Source organism: Haemaphysalis longicornis, unplaced genomic scaffold (assembly GCF_048455015.1).
Source record: "Haemaphysalis longicornis isolate Haplotype H1 unplaced genomic scaffold, Haemaphysalis longicornis Haplotype H1 scaffold_1, whole genome shotgun sequence".
Taxonomy (NCBI): Eukaryota; Metazoa; Arthropoda; class Arachnida; order Ixodida; family Ixodidae; genus Haemaphysalis; species Haemaphysalis longicornis.
Window position 1 is genome coordinate 262,460,638 of NW_027526203.1, and position 15,861 is coordinate 262,476,498.

At 49.9% G+C, this 15,861-nt stretch overlaps 1 protein-coding gene across 1 annotated transcript in view; it reads left to right on the forward strand.

Moving 5' to 3' along the window:
- Positions 1–250: 250 nt before the first annotated feature.
- The window catches only part of LOC144145168 (cocaine esterase-like), an 84,947-nt gene continuing 69,336 nt past the window's right edge, over positions 251–15,861 (forward strand). The window contains exon 1 of the mRNA XM_077676678.1: positions 251–850. Coding sequence (XP_077532804.1) covers positions 488–850 — 363 coding nt within the window. The 5' untranslated portion in view covers positions 251–487. The remainder of the gene's footprint in view (positions 851–15,861) is intronic.

Below are 15,861 nucleotides of genomic sequence, written 5' to 3' on the forward strand. Positions count from 1 at the left end.
AAGCACTCGAGCAGAAAAGGCTGTCGCACACGAGAGACAAGTGTACCAGGAAACAAAGAAAAGAGAAAGGATTGTACAAATCGAAGGAAGCCCCCGGCGTCCACTTGAAAGGGACTTCTGAGAAGGCGCGCGCTTTGGTGCCGCTGCAACGGGCAAGGCCGGCCGCGGCGTCGTCAGCTGTGACGCGCTCGCTCGCCGGTGGCGCATCGCGACCAGCGTGGCGAGTGCGGCGGCGGCGGCTGTGTCAAGCATCCTAACGGCCGGGCGGGGCAGAGGGTGCGGGCGGCGAGCCGAGGTAGCGTAACGCGAGGTGAGGGGTGCGGTCACGTGGCCCGGTTCCCCTTTCACCTTCCGCGGTGTATTCCCGGCTTCCCATCCGGCCCCATAACCAGAGAGCGAACAACGACGGCCCCAAACGCGGCATCCCCGAGCGGACGCGCTTGCATGGACCAGGCCGCCGACGCAGGCCGAGCTCGACGACCGCACGATGCCCCACGCGCCGGCTCCGCTGCTGCTGCTGCTGCTGGCCGCGCTGGCCGGCCCCGCGCAGCAGCAGCAACAGTTCTCGCCGAGGACCCGCTTCCAGCCCGTGCACCGGTACCCGCCGCTGCCCAACGGCATTAAGATCAGCCCCGAGCTGATCAACCAGGCGCTCCAGCTGCCGCCCGCCAATGGCCACCCGTCGGCTCAGCAGCAGCAGCAGGGCTTCAGGCCACAGCGCATGGTGCAGCTGACCATCGCGCAGGGCGTGCTCCGGGGACGCGTGATGAGGACGCCCAGTGGCCGAGGCCTGGTCGCCTTCCTGGGCGTACCGTACGCCGCCGCGCCTCTCGGACCGCTGCGCTTCAAGGTGAGCGGCACGACGAGCACGATAGCCCGTTCCTGTACATGCTCCCCGCACTGTGCGCATACGGGAAGCATGTACGGCAACTGCGGACCCAACGGCGACCGCCGATGTCTCGCCATGGCACTCTGGGTCTGCGAGAGCACCGCTGAGGAAAACGGCACGTTATCGGAGAAAAAAAAAATGTTTGCGGTTGCATGTGTAATTTTCCGATTCCCTGCTCGCTTACTTCCCTTCATCAACTTCACATAACGAACAAAGACGGACAGCATCACTGTCGCACAGCGCTATATTTATTTTCCTGTTTTAAAATTTTTCGCTCATCTTCGAACTATCCTCATGGCCGCAATCTCGCCGATGGCGCAAATTAGTCGCCTCACCAAAGTTGAAAGCACAACTATGTAGTTCTTCCTAAAACTCTTGCTTTACGTGCACTCTTCAAGGCTGAAACTGGTGCACCCACGGACACCCATTTTGTGTTTGCAACAACAACAGCAGCAACAACAAAAAAAGAACAGCTGCTATGTAGCAAAAAACGTAGTGTGGCTGCGTGCTTGCGTTCGCGAGATATTTACCCCGGTTTCTGAACACTCTCCTTTCACTGCCGCTTGATATGTTCCCTAATCCGCTCCCTATGCGTCAGAAGAATTAGCACTGCATGGTTGCGCACTAACGTCCTTACGGAGGAAAATCGATTCGTTGGGTTACGTGCATTCAGCTGTGTGTATAAACGACACTCGATAAAAGGGATTGCATGGGATAAGTTTCCGTGTCATTCTTATCTTTCAATGCTTGCCCCCGTTCTTGGATGGCATATATCGGAGTATGTCCGTCCCCTTATCCGATCCGCTTCTAACCCCCTGCGCTCAGAACTTTCTCATGTCGTCCCCCGATCATTTCCGGGAATTTTTTCTCCTCCTCGATGATCCGCTTTCGTAATATGCTACTGCGCACCCTGCACTCCTCATTATCGCAAAAATTTTAGAGGGAAACCAAAACACATTTACTGCGACAATTTACGCGCATTAGGATTACTGAAGTGTCGAATTATAGCGATAATTATCGAAGCCGTTTAACGAGAATAACCACGCTTACCTTATGTACCCCCAAAGCGACCCCCTCCATCGACCACAACCGCCACCACAACCACGCGCTTGAAAACAAGATTTGATACGTCAAAATAAATACCTGTAAGACACAGAGACGCGTCATAGTAGTACATCCAGATTTAGTTTGGAATTAGTTTGCGAACGGGATTAGTTTTGTTCTCCCCGACTTCTCAATCGCTCGCAAAGCGTCGTGTTTAAAGGCAGCTTGTTTTTATATTTCACATCCATCAGAAATACACTCCCCCCACACTCGTTTTAGAATTTTCACGGCTTTGAGGCTCGAATTGGGTCAGAATAACGCCAAGGGCACAGCATTTCTTGCTTCTTTCCGAACGAGAAAACTGTTCGCAATTAGCACTACGCGGCGTTATTTGTTTGAATTTATAGCTCACGTGCATATGCTGGCTACAAAGCACCACGTAGCGCAGTTGTGTCCTACAGATGATTTTACATCAATACACATCACCCCGTTTATTTCACATTTTTACCATTAAAGTATACTGGAGGCATAAGCGGCTATAAAGATCGCCCCACAATGTAAAAAAGAGAGAGAGAAAAAAAGGAGCGAGTCTGTTCGCAGCCGTTTCCGTGCTCTTTACGAGTGAGTGGTGCAGACGGATCCGGAAGCTGTACACCGTTGCGTCCGGCACAGCACGTGCGACGCTTCAGGACGTAAAGCTACGTGAGCTGTAACGAACAACGACGACGGGAAAGCGAGCGTGTGGGCTCATGTGCCGTAACGAGAGAACTCGCGAAACGGCTTCTGACACCTTCCCCACCTCCTGTCTCGCTCAGAGTAAGCTTACAGCATACTTATATCTTCTGTGCTCCGTGCATGCGAATAGCGTTCTAGCGGCTCGCGATTTGTCACGGGACCGCTCCGTTACAGCTCGAAGTAGGCAGCGCGTATAATATGCGCATTGCAAGTTGTAAACACTGGAGCAGCCTAAATTTTCTCAACGAAGGGGTAGAGTTGAATGCGAGTGTACCGTATAAGACTCACGTTTGGGCTTTGAAACGGCGTGCAGGTAAAATGATCATAACAAAGCAGAACACAGCGCTCATTCCGGCAATGTCCTCCTTATCGAGGTAGCTATCATGCGAGGCCAGGCCAATGTCATTGAATGGTGGTGTAATACACCGACTATGTCGCCTCGCTCTTTTTGAATGGCAACCTGAACCCCGCAAATAACCGCTTACCCATTATGCAGCTTTAGCTCCTTGTATTCACAGTACGTTTCTTGCGTTGTTTTTATTGCTGAACTAACAAACAGCCAAAGCCACAACCTTATGATCGGCAAATATCATCGACTTAATTAATAGCGTGCCGAAGCAACTCGAGTACGCAACGACTAAGAAGCACCGTCCGAAGGAATGGGCTCGTTCACGCAGTGGTGCTTTTTTTTTTTTCGCCACATGCAGCTCCCGTATCGCCCTTTGGGGCGACCAAGAGTATAATGAACGCTCATTATAACAAAAGCGCTTTGTTCAAATTCTCGCTTTATTTGAAGTTTTCACGGTCCCAACAGGAGACTCCGATTTTAACGAAATACCGCTTACAACAAAGTCACTCTCATGTCAAGAAGATCGCGTTTTAAGGAGGGTTTACTGCGCTACGTGCGTGATGAGCGTGAGGGCCAAATCAGCCGTGTTCAGCTCCTTTTAATGTGGTCACACCGCAAGTATACCTGAAATGCGAGTGACGCAGCAGTGTAAGCTGGGTTCAAGGGTGAGGAAGCGACCCGTTTCGCAAGACAGATGCGTGTTGGTACTTCCAATTATTTTCGAATAGTATACGTGAGAGAGAGAACTTTTGTCCAGTTTACAGCATTTATGGCTCCGATTACTTGATGTGCGCTTTATTGTAGCTTTTTTGCGTTCCGGTTGTTTTGTCGTCGGTCTGAAATTTGACGCGAGCTACTTCGTATTGGACAGGTTTGTTGCCTAGCCGTTCTCTCGGAGCCTTATTTAGAGCCACTGTTGACGGTGCAGCCCGCCCGTAAGCCTTGATACGATGTCCCTATATGCACTTTGAAGACCATTGTCGCCTAGCAGCTTTTATGAGCTGCTGTAAGACGTAAATTCAGCCGTTATTTCCTGACGGCTTGTAGTTAAATACTTATTATCGTTTATTACTGATAATAACGGCGTGCCCCCGAAGTTTGGTGTTCACTCGTAGCTAGCGCGGAGGTTGCAGAGAGCGGTTAATATTCAGTTCATTCGTGAACCAACTAGTCTTCTCCCCCTCTTTTCCAGTGAATATCGGTAACAATGTAACTTCAAGTCAGTGCTGCTTTCGGTTCAATATGCTGCAGCAAAGAAATTCAAAATACACCCATTTAAGAGTTACTTGAGGGGGGGGGGGGGGGTACATTGCTTGTGAGGAGTCGTTTATTTGTCAGTCTTCAATAAAACCAGGCTGTGTGTACAAGTAAACAGTCATTTATTCCGGCGCACAATTATTGCGCTATGTACTGATTTCTCTCTTTAAGCATTTTCAGAAGAGACCATTGCTTTTCAGCGCCGTGCAGTTCGCGAAACGAGCGCTGCATACAAAGAGCATGTTTCGCGTATGCATACTAACGAAAGTGACCGCGCTAGCGGGATGTTTTTGGTGACCGAAGGTGACGTTAATTGTTTCAGAGGATAAGATTTACAGATGTGTCCTGCAATCACGGGCAGGCTTATTCTTGGAAGCGAAGAGAAATGGCAAATGAACGTGTCCGCGCAACGGCACTCCAGACAGCCGAATGACACTTCGCGTGGCCGCAGGTTCCCCATGACGGCTCAAAGGGGCTGCTATTGTTTTAGCGTGTTTGCATAGAACGAAATTTACAGCCGCTTTCCTTAACCTTTCGCTACCGAACGAAATCCATAAGCTTCATTAGAATTCGAGAAGAGTATAAGCCAGGAAAGGGACGTAAAAAAAAGTAAGAAAAGCTGAGGGGTTAGCCAAGTTAGGCCTGGTCTATAAATGGGATGGCACTGGCCTCAGACGAGCACGAATAACAAGTGGGCCGACCGTCGTAAACGGGAGACATATGCAGCTCTCGAGAGCGAGGGGGTGTGTCCAGACAAAGCGCGCGCGAAGGTCTTGGTCGCACCTGTTTTCGGCAGAGACCGCGGTCGTCTCAGCTGCAAAGTGGCTGGCCGTGGACTCCTCCGTGGGCGGCTGTGCGAAACCCTCTAAGCCTGATTCACTGCCACGGCCGTCCAGGGGCGCAGCCGCGCGCGCGGCGCCACATCATGCGCTCGATGGCGCCCAACTTCGCCAAGCGCTTTGTCCTTCTTTGTTTGCCCGCTTCTCTTTCTTGTCGCCCGCCACGTATTAGACAGCTCACGTGAAGGAGGCGGCGGTGGCTTTCCATGCGGCAGCCACAGCGATCCTCCCGTCAGACCTTCGTTTCCGCTCAGTTTATTTTGACGCACGCACGCACGCGTGCGACCGCATGCGCTCTGTAGCGCGTCGGTTTGAGGTGCGCAGCACCACGCAGGGCGGTTGCACATTATCCCGGTCTTCCGCTTTCAAGATCCCCGCGCCGGCCGTGTCGTCCGGCCAGAACCGTTTTCGGCGCGTAAACAACCCGTAAGGCCGGGAGCATATACTCGCCTTGGCGGCGAACCGTCCGCGCGCGACGACGTTCACGCGGCGAAATCGATTGGCATTGATATGTAGCGAAGGGCACGAAGAGCCTGCGGGATCGACAGTACCAGATGAAACGGCCATTCAACTGGCCCCTGGTACTACGCCTTGGATCCTACCATCCTGTGGCGAACTAAGAACGACATAGTCGTGGCCCTTGGCCATTGAAGTAATCGGGTGAAGCTAAAAGGAGCAGTGGCGCATGGTATTGCATGCATTGGGCTATGAGGGACATATCTTGGGTAGCCTTGAATTCCTTTGGAACCTCCTTAGGATTCGGATTGTGGCGACCACATCTCGAACACAAAGGTGACTACAGTGCCTGCATGTGAGAATGATATGACAGCTATTCCAAACTTTCTTACACGCATGAAGGTGACGGTACACCACTTATCGTCGTAAATTAAATCTTGGGCACGCTTAACGCGACGCCTAAGCGCACAGCAGAGGTGAGCGAGAAACTGTTATTTAGAAATATGTGTTGGTTTATGGGACTGTTCGAGGAAATTACGTCTGGTCGTCCGGAAAGTATAGGTAAATGAATGAGCAGCGACACCGACCAAATAATGTTAAATGATGATTACGGTCATTATGGTCGAGCTCTTAAAATTACACTGAAATGGTGGGTTGTAAGCACTGCCCAGTTACCTTACCGGATTGAATTGCAGAATACGTAGGCCATGTTCTGAGCTTTTGTGGCCGAATAGCGCGAATTTTCTTAACGAGAAAGGGGCGTTCGAAAGTGCCGTTTCCCTTGCTCTATCCTCCACGCCGATTTACTGACGTCGCCTTAGGCGAAAGCCCCCAGTGCTAAACTCAGTAGGTAGCTGATGTTTAGCCTATGCAACTAGTGCGTGAACAAAAAAAGAAAGCTGATGCTTACCATGAAATGGGTGAAAGTCCAACGTTTAAAGGCTGGGATAGGCTGAAAATGCATTGAAAGCAGGGTGACGTCATTACGGTAGTCGGTGTGGCGGCCGCCGCGAACGACACTTTCATTCTACCGCCAATTACGGACGAACTGAGGCTCTAGACTTACGCTAAATAGTGAAATAACGGGTTGAATGGTTTAAAATTTCCAATACAGCCGCAGATAAGACTTGGAAGTATTTTCTTCAGTGTCCCTTTAATCTCATTTCGGCATTTTTAGCCAATGTGAATAAGGCTTCCGTAATGAAGCTAGAAAGTCTGTTTTTAACCTGTATTGCAAGCCTTCGGCCGCCACCCTTGATTGTTCCTTTTTCAACCTAGAAAGGCACATTGCACTGTTTTTGTAGAAATAAACTTTACTACGGAGAGCAGACGACTTGCTTTCCGTCCTGGCTAGGTGGCGTCCGTAGTCCGGGATGCCACGGGCCCTGCAGCCGTCCCCCTCGCCTTGCCCACCAGCCAGGTTTGGTCTTCATGGTGGGGGATGGCCAGCTGGGCCCGGGCACTGCTCCTTGCTGGGTTTGGCAATAGGTGCTACGTCGGTGCCCGCACACTCCCGCACTATGTTTGGAATCGGGCAATACTTGCGTTCGACATCGTAACCTGCCGGGTACATCACGTGCAATAAGATGCCGTATGGGAACTAGTTCGTTGGCAGTAGCCTGAACAGGACCTCAACCGTACAAAAGAACAAGAAAAAAAAAAAAAAACATCCGCAGTGAGGTGGCGTAACTCTCAGCCTTAACGCTCCTTCTTGTGCGACTGCGTGAAAGCGAACTTCATGGAAGGCCTTCCTATACCCCCCCCTTCCCCCCCCCCCCCCCCCCCTAAAAGATGACGCCCTTTGCGAATTCCTTATACTGTCTTCGATTTTCATGCCTCCCTTCTTCCTTTACTTTCCTAACCCATTTTCTTTCCACTCTTCTACGTTTCATATGTCAAACGGCAAAATAACGAAACAAGAAAAAACTCTCCTGAAACATGTTGCATTATAACTTACCTCTAGAAAAATTCCGCAAGAATGCATAATTCAAATTGTGATTACCCGTCAGAACTGCCTTCGGGGCGAAGGCCCGTCGCTTTGGCAGGTGTTTCATACCGAGCACTGGTGGTCAGGTGGCCTGTGGAAGTAAGCTGTGTTGCTAACCATGGCGTATACGCACTCGCTTTATTGGAGCAATAGATACAGTTAACGATCCGCTTCGCTCGACTGAACCTCCGATGTGTGCGCCGCATCCCTTGAGCCACCCTCGAAAGGATATCTGGTTAATTCCTCATACACTTGGCAGTGTCTCTAGCACAGCGGGAAATTTGCTTTTTAAAAATAGGTAACAGTTAATGCTTTATCTACCAAAAGAATGTCATTAAGAAGAAAACTCTTGAGTTCTGCCAGAACGAACCTTTAGCTGGCCGGAGCGACTCGGTGTTTTCTGAGGATGATATAGCAAATGGTGCTGCTGTCCGTACGAGCTTGCAAGCACCAAACGAGTTTCGTTGTTATAGGCTGGTGGGAATATTTTGCTTTGTAGACCCTTACTTCGTTTCTTAAACATTCTATAGGAGGGAGCGCCGATGAGTTGCGAAACTGGGTACACTATAGCGAGAGCGGAAAGGCAATTCTCCGTGCAGAAAGCTTTGCAACCAAACCTAGTATTTCCAAGGGTCGTCGTATTGTTAAGAAAATTTTGCAAACATTCCAGCATGTTGCGAAGCATTAGCAGAAAGGGTGGACCTGCATGTCGCGCGTTCGCGTTACTTGTCTTTCTTCCGTCATTAAATTGCGCTCGGTCTGGATACGAGAGGTTTTCGTACCCTCTGCAAAGCCATGGAATCGATTTCCAGTCGGCCGTATTAGGCGAAGGCGGCAATGTATACACGACTATTGGTATGTCTTCAAGATTCCTTTGATTTATTCCCGAGCATAGGCCTGAAGCAGCTTCAGCTCATCAAGCCCTAGATTTTATATGCTACAAGAGGCTCTTTTTTTTTGAGTCTGCAACAGATGTTTACGTCACACGTGTTTCCACGTGTTCATATAGGGCTATCAGTGCCGCAAACATATTATTTTTGGCGTTTTCTAGTCTAACATTGAGGAGTTTGGTTTGGTACACCGCAAGCTAACCTCCATTGTATTGCACGCAGCCATATTTTAAGAACGTGATTTATCTGTCTGGATACTCTTACACGAAGAAAGGTATATCTGGACAGAAAGGATTGCGCTTAAAAATCAGTGTTTGGATCATCGCAAAGGAGAGTAATCGAGCTGGGCTTTCTCGGTACAAGTAACGTCATTTGTTTATCGAAAGCCACTGAAGGCCGCGCGAGAGGATCAAGCAGTGAATTCGTAGCTAATCGACTTGGGAAAGCGAGGTGACTATTAGAACAAAAAAGGAACGAAAATGCAGGAGGGGATTGGGAAAATACACGATAAAAATTCTCGCGGGTATTAATGGCGTATTGGACACAATTACATGGTTCTATAAACGGCGTGTTGCTTTTATGAATGGGAGAGATAAGACGCGCACCAAAGCAACAGCGAAAATCGAAGAGGGGAGAACCCGAGGTGCGGACGTGTTCATTGACGGAAACAACGGCGCCGGCCTGCCATTAACCTGCGCGCAAACAGGCGCTCCAGTCGCCGTTTTAGGCCTCCTCGAAGCTCTATTTGCGGTTTCCGGAAAACTTAGCTCGCGTTTCATTCACAAATCCGTACGCAAGCGCCGCGAGCGAGTTTGCCGTCCTTGAAGGAGGAGGCGCCTTCTCCTGGCTGTGTGCCACCGAGGGCGTTGTGCCTGCATGCCGTTATCTGATGGGGTCTGTGGTAATTGCGCTCATGGACTTTTGCAGACGAATATACCTTTCCGTCGGCGGAAATGCTTTCCCAGAACTTGGAATCAATTCACAAACATGTCTTTCTTGAGCAAGGACAGCGTACCTGTCATTAGAAATGGAGTCCCCACCTGTAGAAATACCCGCGCATGCGCAGAGCGTTGCAGTAAAGACATAAGTGCGCCTTCAAGCAACGCATTGACTTAATGTAGCTAATGCAGTAACTTGATTCTCAATTTTGCTCCGGAAAGTACCCGGTACTTAGTCTCGGCTGCAGGAAGTTCTACCTGTCATCTAAGTGTCCCCCGGGCAACTCCGCTATAGCCTTCAGCCAAAGGTAAATTACGAACCTGGACCGGATGCACAGTCAGCAACAGATGCAACACCCACGGAAAGTTATGCAGTGTGTCACGTAAATGTCATTGCTTTTGAGTCACATCGTATAGGTCCTTTGCATATACCAAAATACCCCCCCCCCCCCCCGGCCCCTTCTGTGTCTATACACCAATCGCGTGCATGCCTGTTTCGCCTCTTAATTTAAGCGAAACTTTCAAGTTTTCAGGTTCGTACCGACAAATGAACACGTTTTTTTTTGTGGATAATATAGTGGAGGGGTGTTCTCAAGAGAGCAAGGTATCTACAAAGGCGTGGGAGACGCATGTATCATGGACAAGGATTAATTGGATGACGTGAAGAGCCCAAATCGACTAACTAATTTATTATGGTGGTAGATTTACTCCTTCGATATCCTGAAACCTCAAATAAGTTAAAATCGCGTTACCGATGTCCGACTGCGCATCTATGCATACTTTGAACACGGCATGTCTTGCCTCCCGTACACTCAGCGTCATTCTAGCACTTTAGTACCAGTATGCATGCATCCTCCTGTCGGCACAAATGCAAGAAAATACATGGGGGCCCGATTCATATATTTTTTCTCAGTTTAAAATATTGGGCATGATCTCGAAGATTTAGCGCCTTTGTGAAGAAACTTCAGCTAACCTACAGCCTTCTAGTAAAAAAAAAAAAAAACACTCAGTTATTTGAACTGCTGAAACGATGAAATTTTTGACGGGCTGATTACTTCATATACTTACTCTGGGGCCAGGTTTTTTGGCCACTCGTTCTCCCATCCCACCTTTTCTAAACTGAGACAGAGAGGGAGAACCAAGTGAGGAGTGCGAGCGCGAACGGGACGCGGGCGGCGAACGCCAATGGCCGCGGCCCCTTAAGTTTGCTTTCCTTCTATTTTCTTCGGAATGGTCTTGATGCGAATTCCTCACGCAAAGGAGTGCCACAGAAATAAACACACTCGCAGTTTTTGTATAAGAAACATATCTGGGCAAACGTTTCTGACATAATTTTGTTGAAGCCGAATGCAGCAGTTGCGTTCTCACGGCAGGGGTCCATCATCGGCATTTAGTGGCCCCATTGGGCGCCTGCTGTTTGTATAATATTCATGTTACGCATTACCTTTGGCTTTTGCTTTAAAAGCAACGTTAGGCTTAACAGTACACGTTTCATGACTTTGTTTTAACGCTCAGAATAAAATCTGTTGTTTGGGGCATAACTGTTCCTGAAAGCGAAAACGTGTGAGGCACTAAAAGGCGCCTACTTACAGACTACTTTGGGCGGAGCCGCAATCGCAGGCCTCCTTAATTGCAGTCGATGCAACGGAAAATAGCGGTGCGTATGGTTGCAGAAATCAGTTGTAGTAACTCTCGTTCTGATGCAACCACACGAAGTCCCATTTTATGACGGCTTGTCGCTGTAAATAATCTACAAGAGCGCAGGAGTTCCCAATCTCGTAACGCTATTAGCTTTTACCTGCAGTTTTAAAACTACCTTTGCCTATCGGGCTGGGCAATTGGATAGTGATGAAGGCCATAGGAGAGAATGGCGAATCAATTTCCGAGGCGGGCAAAGAGGTAAGTTACTACTGTAGCTATACCGTGCGGGCTCACATTTCTTAAAATGAGACGAATGAATGATCTTACGCGGGGAATGCTCTTTACGCGATTGAACCAATCTTCATCCTTTAAGCGAGAGTGGCAGGTATCCGCTGTCATTTTTACAGCGACGCTGTTATACGCTAGCTGCAACAGTTTTTTTTTGTGTGTGTGTCCGTCCGTCCGCGCGTCCGTCCTTCCGTAGGACGAGAAGAGCCGCTCGTTTTTTTCAACTCCCGGGCCGGTGTTCTCAGCACCTGCCGTGGCTGACCGCACGCCGCACGTGTTCTCCTCTCGCACTCTATGTACACCCCCTCCTTTCGGCCACCTGTTCGCCTCCGGCGCTTCGTGTTTTCATATAAGATGGCGTATATTGCCCTTAAAAATGTTTTCTCGGTAATTCATTGGTATTTAAAAGTGAAGCCAACTTTAAATGTAAGGTTGGTCTTTGTAGGCTGGCTTTCCCACATTGCGTGTTGCACAGTGAAGCTTACTCAAAAAAAAAAAAAAAACTGTGGTTGATTTCTCTGCCGTGGGAATCGGTAAAACACGAAAGTGAAATGTGCAGTGAAATCTGCAACAGCTGAGCATAATTTGCGGGTCGGCGGCTATCTTATGGGTGTCGAGCGACGTCCAGCTGGCGGGTCGCTTCGGCAAAGGTGTACTGGCGTCATTTCCGTGATGGATATGACGTCAGTGAAATCTTTGTGTGTCCCGGAATAAAACACTTTGGTGTTAAAATATAAAACCCGTAAACGAACAACCCTAAGTATACCATACTCTTTAGTTCTAAAGGTTGCTTCCCCGCAAGAAGACCGTGTGCGCAGGGATGCATCCTTTACAGGCCGCTTGCTTCGTTGTATTGGCGTCATTTTCGTGACGGATATGACACCAGTAAAACCTTTGTGTATCCCGGAATAAAACACTTTGCTGGCTGTTAAAAAAAGAAAACAGCGAACGCGGCGGAAGGAGAACGCCGGTGATGATCGGGCCGCGACCGCAAAGCGATGCCTGTCGGGACCGCGCATACTGCGAGGCGGAAAACTCAAGACGTCGGCCGGCAACAGTTTAGCTCAACGCTTCCCAGGTGCGGTTTGAGCGGGCCCTTGTGGCCCATCGATTCGGCAGTGTCGCTTTTGAGGTGTGTGATAGTTTGTGATTTCCCGTGCACCTCACTCCCGTTACCAATTGGTAACCCACAAATAGCTGCACTGGTCCTCTACATTTACAGAGTGAATGAAATTTTAGCGTTAGTAAAACAATGAATTTTCATAACAGTATTTACACGGCAGAAGCGTATGACATCTTTCTAGTTTCAAATCACATCATCAAATGTAAAATTCCCAAGTCCATCGTGTACACAGATTCCCTAAGCGTTGTGCAGGCACTGTCATCAGGAAGGTCGTCTGGAAACTATATGATCTATGTTCTTTTAAAGGTTCGAATGACGGCATATGCCTCAAATCTTGAAATTACTATATGCTGTGTACCAGGGCACTGTGGAATCCCTGGCAATGAGACCGCTGATCAAATCGCTGGTGCTGCTGCTCTCATGACCACAGTTGACATAACAACAGTGCCTTACACCGACCTGAAGACACACATCAGACTACAGCTTCGTAACACATGGCAATTGCACTGGAGTCAACAAACAGACAACAAACTACACGTAAAAAACCACAATTGGGACGCTACACAACTGACTCACACAACAGATACACTGAAGTCGCCCTGGCTAGGCTGCGGATAGGCCACACACATGTAACGTACTCCCACCTGCTCACTGGATCTTCGCGACCGATGTGTAGCAGGTGTGGAAAGGACCTATCCGTAGTCCACATAATAATCACATGCAAGGCACTTCACAACACGACACAAACATTTCCCTGAATTATACAGTTTTTAGCTGAGGTAAAATTTCTGCAGCTCTTGTCATATCACGTGTACTCATCCTGGCCCTATACACACCAGCCATCTCCGTTGTCTTTTGTTTTGCGTCCCTTTTACTTTTACTCACAGGTTTCAGCATTTACGGTCGCATAACCATTAAATAACTTGTTTGGCGCTCTTTGCCCTTGTTGGCCTTGCGCCATTAAACACGAACCATCATCATCACAGAGTGGAATGACAATTTTTTTTAGCGCCAGAGCTCTAGGTTCTCCACCTCATCTGTCAGTATTGAGCCTGCCAATCAAGGCCACAGAATGGAAGAATTCCCCGGCAGCAAGAAGAGAGAGCGTTGCTAGTCAACGCCCGCCGGCAGAGAATTCCGAGCGCGTCGTCTCTTGCTGTTCTTTTTTCAGCCGTTAGCCCTTCTACCCAGCAATGCGCCTATTTCGGAACTAGAAGCGGCTGGATCAGTGGCCATGCTAGGCGCTGTGGCTGGACGATAACTTGACTCATTGAATGGAAACCATTTGAACTCATCGTAACGCCGGAACCTAAACGAAAAATTTCAATGAATCAATGCGCACATACAAGGAGCAGGGCCCAGGTTCACGAAGCCGTTCACTCGTAAGATATCGTAAAGCAGTTCGTGGTTGGCCAATGTCTTGGCTATAGTTTTGTTTTTCGCGGGGATTTGATCACGCACAGGCACCAGCCACCACTAAATGCTGCTCTTGCGATTTCTAAAGTGCGAACAGTTTTGCAAGCTGGAAAAAAAATGACCGCGAAAACCACGGCCACGATTTAAAATAACGAAGCCATCGCTCGCTCTTCAGCATGTAGAAGCTGAGGTATGAGTTCTCGGTCTGGCAGCAGCTGTCGGTCAATAACTGGCCGCGAAACGGCTTCTTTGTTGCTGTTTCACCAATCGGGTACCGAAGTCGCGGACCCGTAGCTTGCCCAGGACAGAACAGTAGGGCTAGCAAGATGACAAGTGCGGCCGGGAAAGTGGCTGGCCTCAACAAGAACGTCGTATCGAAAGATGGAAACAAACGCGCGAAACGAGTGACGGAAAGTGATTGCATCGACAGAAAGTAATGACTTCCTAGCCAGCGGAAGCTTGTCGTCGGAAAACACCATAAAGCTGTCTGCGAGAGAAAAAAAAAAAAGTATATGCTGCGGGGGCTTGAAAGTCGGCCAACACAGCCGCCGCCTCGTGAAAACCGGGAGCGAACGCGGTGTGAGAAAGGAGAGGGTGCCCAGCGGCGGCTGCGGGTGCGTGCGTCTGGCGGCGTGCGCGCATGCGGAAACTGAGCCCCGTTTCGCGCTTTTTCTCTCCGTTTGTCTCCCGCGTCTAAAACAAACGGGCACCGCCCGTGCACGCATCCTCTCCTTAGAGAATCAGTTCCGCTTCGCGAGGTGACGATTTGACACCGTTTTCGCGTGTTGGACATGGCTCGGGGAACAACTGCGGCGCGCTGAGAACGCCTTCGGGAAGCGCGTTGCCTGCTGTTTGGTGCGCGCATGTGTGCGCGTGTGTCGGGGACATCGAGCGCACACAGACAGATCCGTGTCCCGGTCGGAGCCCAACGGCCGAGGTCGCTAGCGGGGAGCACTTTGGCCCCGATCGGGACGCTGCGACTTGCCGATGCGCGCAAACTCGCGAGCCAAAGTTGGACGTCATCCGCTCGCGTTTTCCATGCGATGCTGCGGTTCGCGCGCGGACGCGCATAAAAGGCCATCGAGCTCCACCGCCCGAAGGGCAAACATCCCCCTGTGGCCGAGGCCCGCTGAATGCGCTTGCGCGGACCATGTCGACAGTGTTTCTTTAATTTCTGTGTCAGGCTCCCGTGGTATACTGCCAGGCCGAATGTGAAAACGGAGGAGACAATTTGGGTGAACCGCGAGAGAGGGGTGCCCGTAAACGGAGGTCGGTCGCCCGCTTTGACTATTTGTCCCGCATTGTGCGAGTCCGTGTGTTGCCGTGAGTCGTTCGCCCATCAGGCACATGAAGGGCGTGTGCCGGAAAGCGCCCTCAATGCGAGGATGAGGCAGCGGTAATATCCACCTTAGAGCGATAGACTCGCGCGTTGGGGGCACATCGACCAAGTACAACGTTTGTATCCTCCTTACAACGAGCAATGCGTGCTTGTGCTTTGCTGTCGCGTTTAATTGATTGATTGATTTTGGGGTTTAACGCGCCGAAGTTACACCTGGGCTATGAGGCGTGCCGTAGTGGAGGGCTCCGGATTAATTTGGCCTCCCTGGGGTTCTTTAACGCACGCTGAAACCTCAAAAAGACAATCGTTATTACTTTTCGGTCCATCTGAAGAGCGGCCACCACGGCCGGGATCGAACCCACGTCCTTGGGCTCAGCAGCACAACTCCTTCTCCACTCAGCCTTTGATGGCGTTGTACAGCAGGTACTTCGAATGACGCAGCGTTTTTAAGTGGATGGGGAGGACTTTAGGGGCCAGGGATGTCGTCGTCCAGTGTCGTTGGGCGTCACGCACGTCAAATGACGCGTACCCACTTAGGAGGATTGGCCACTAAAAATTTGTTTTCGTTGAGAGAGAGAGAGAGAGAGAGAGAGAGAGAGAGAGAGAGAGAGAGAGAGAGAGAGAGAGAGAGAGAGAGAGAGAGAGAGAGAGAGAGAGAGTAAATATTTTA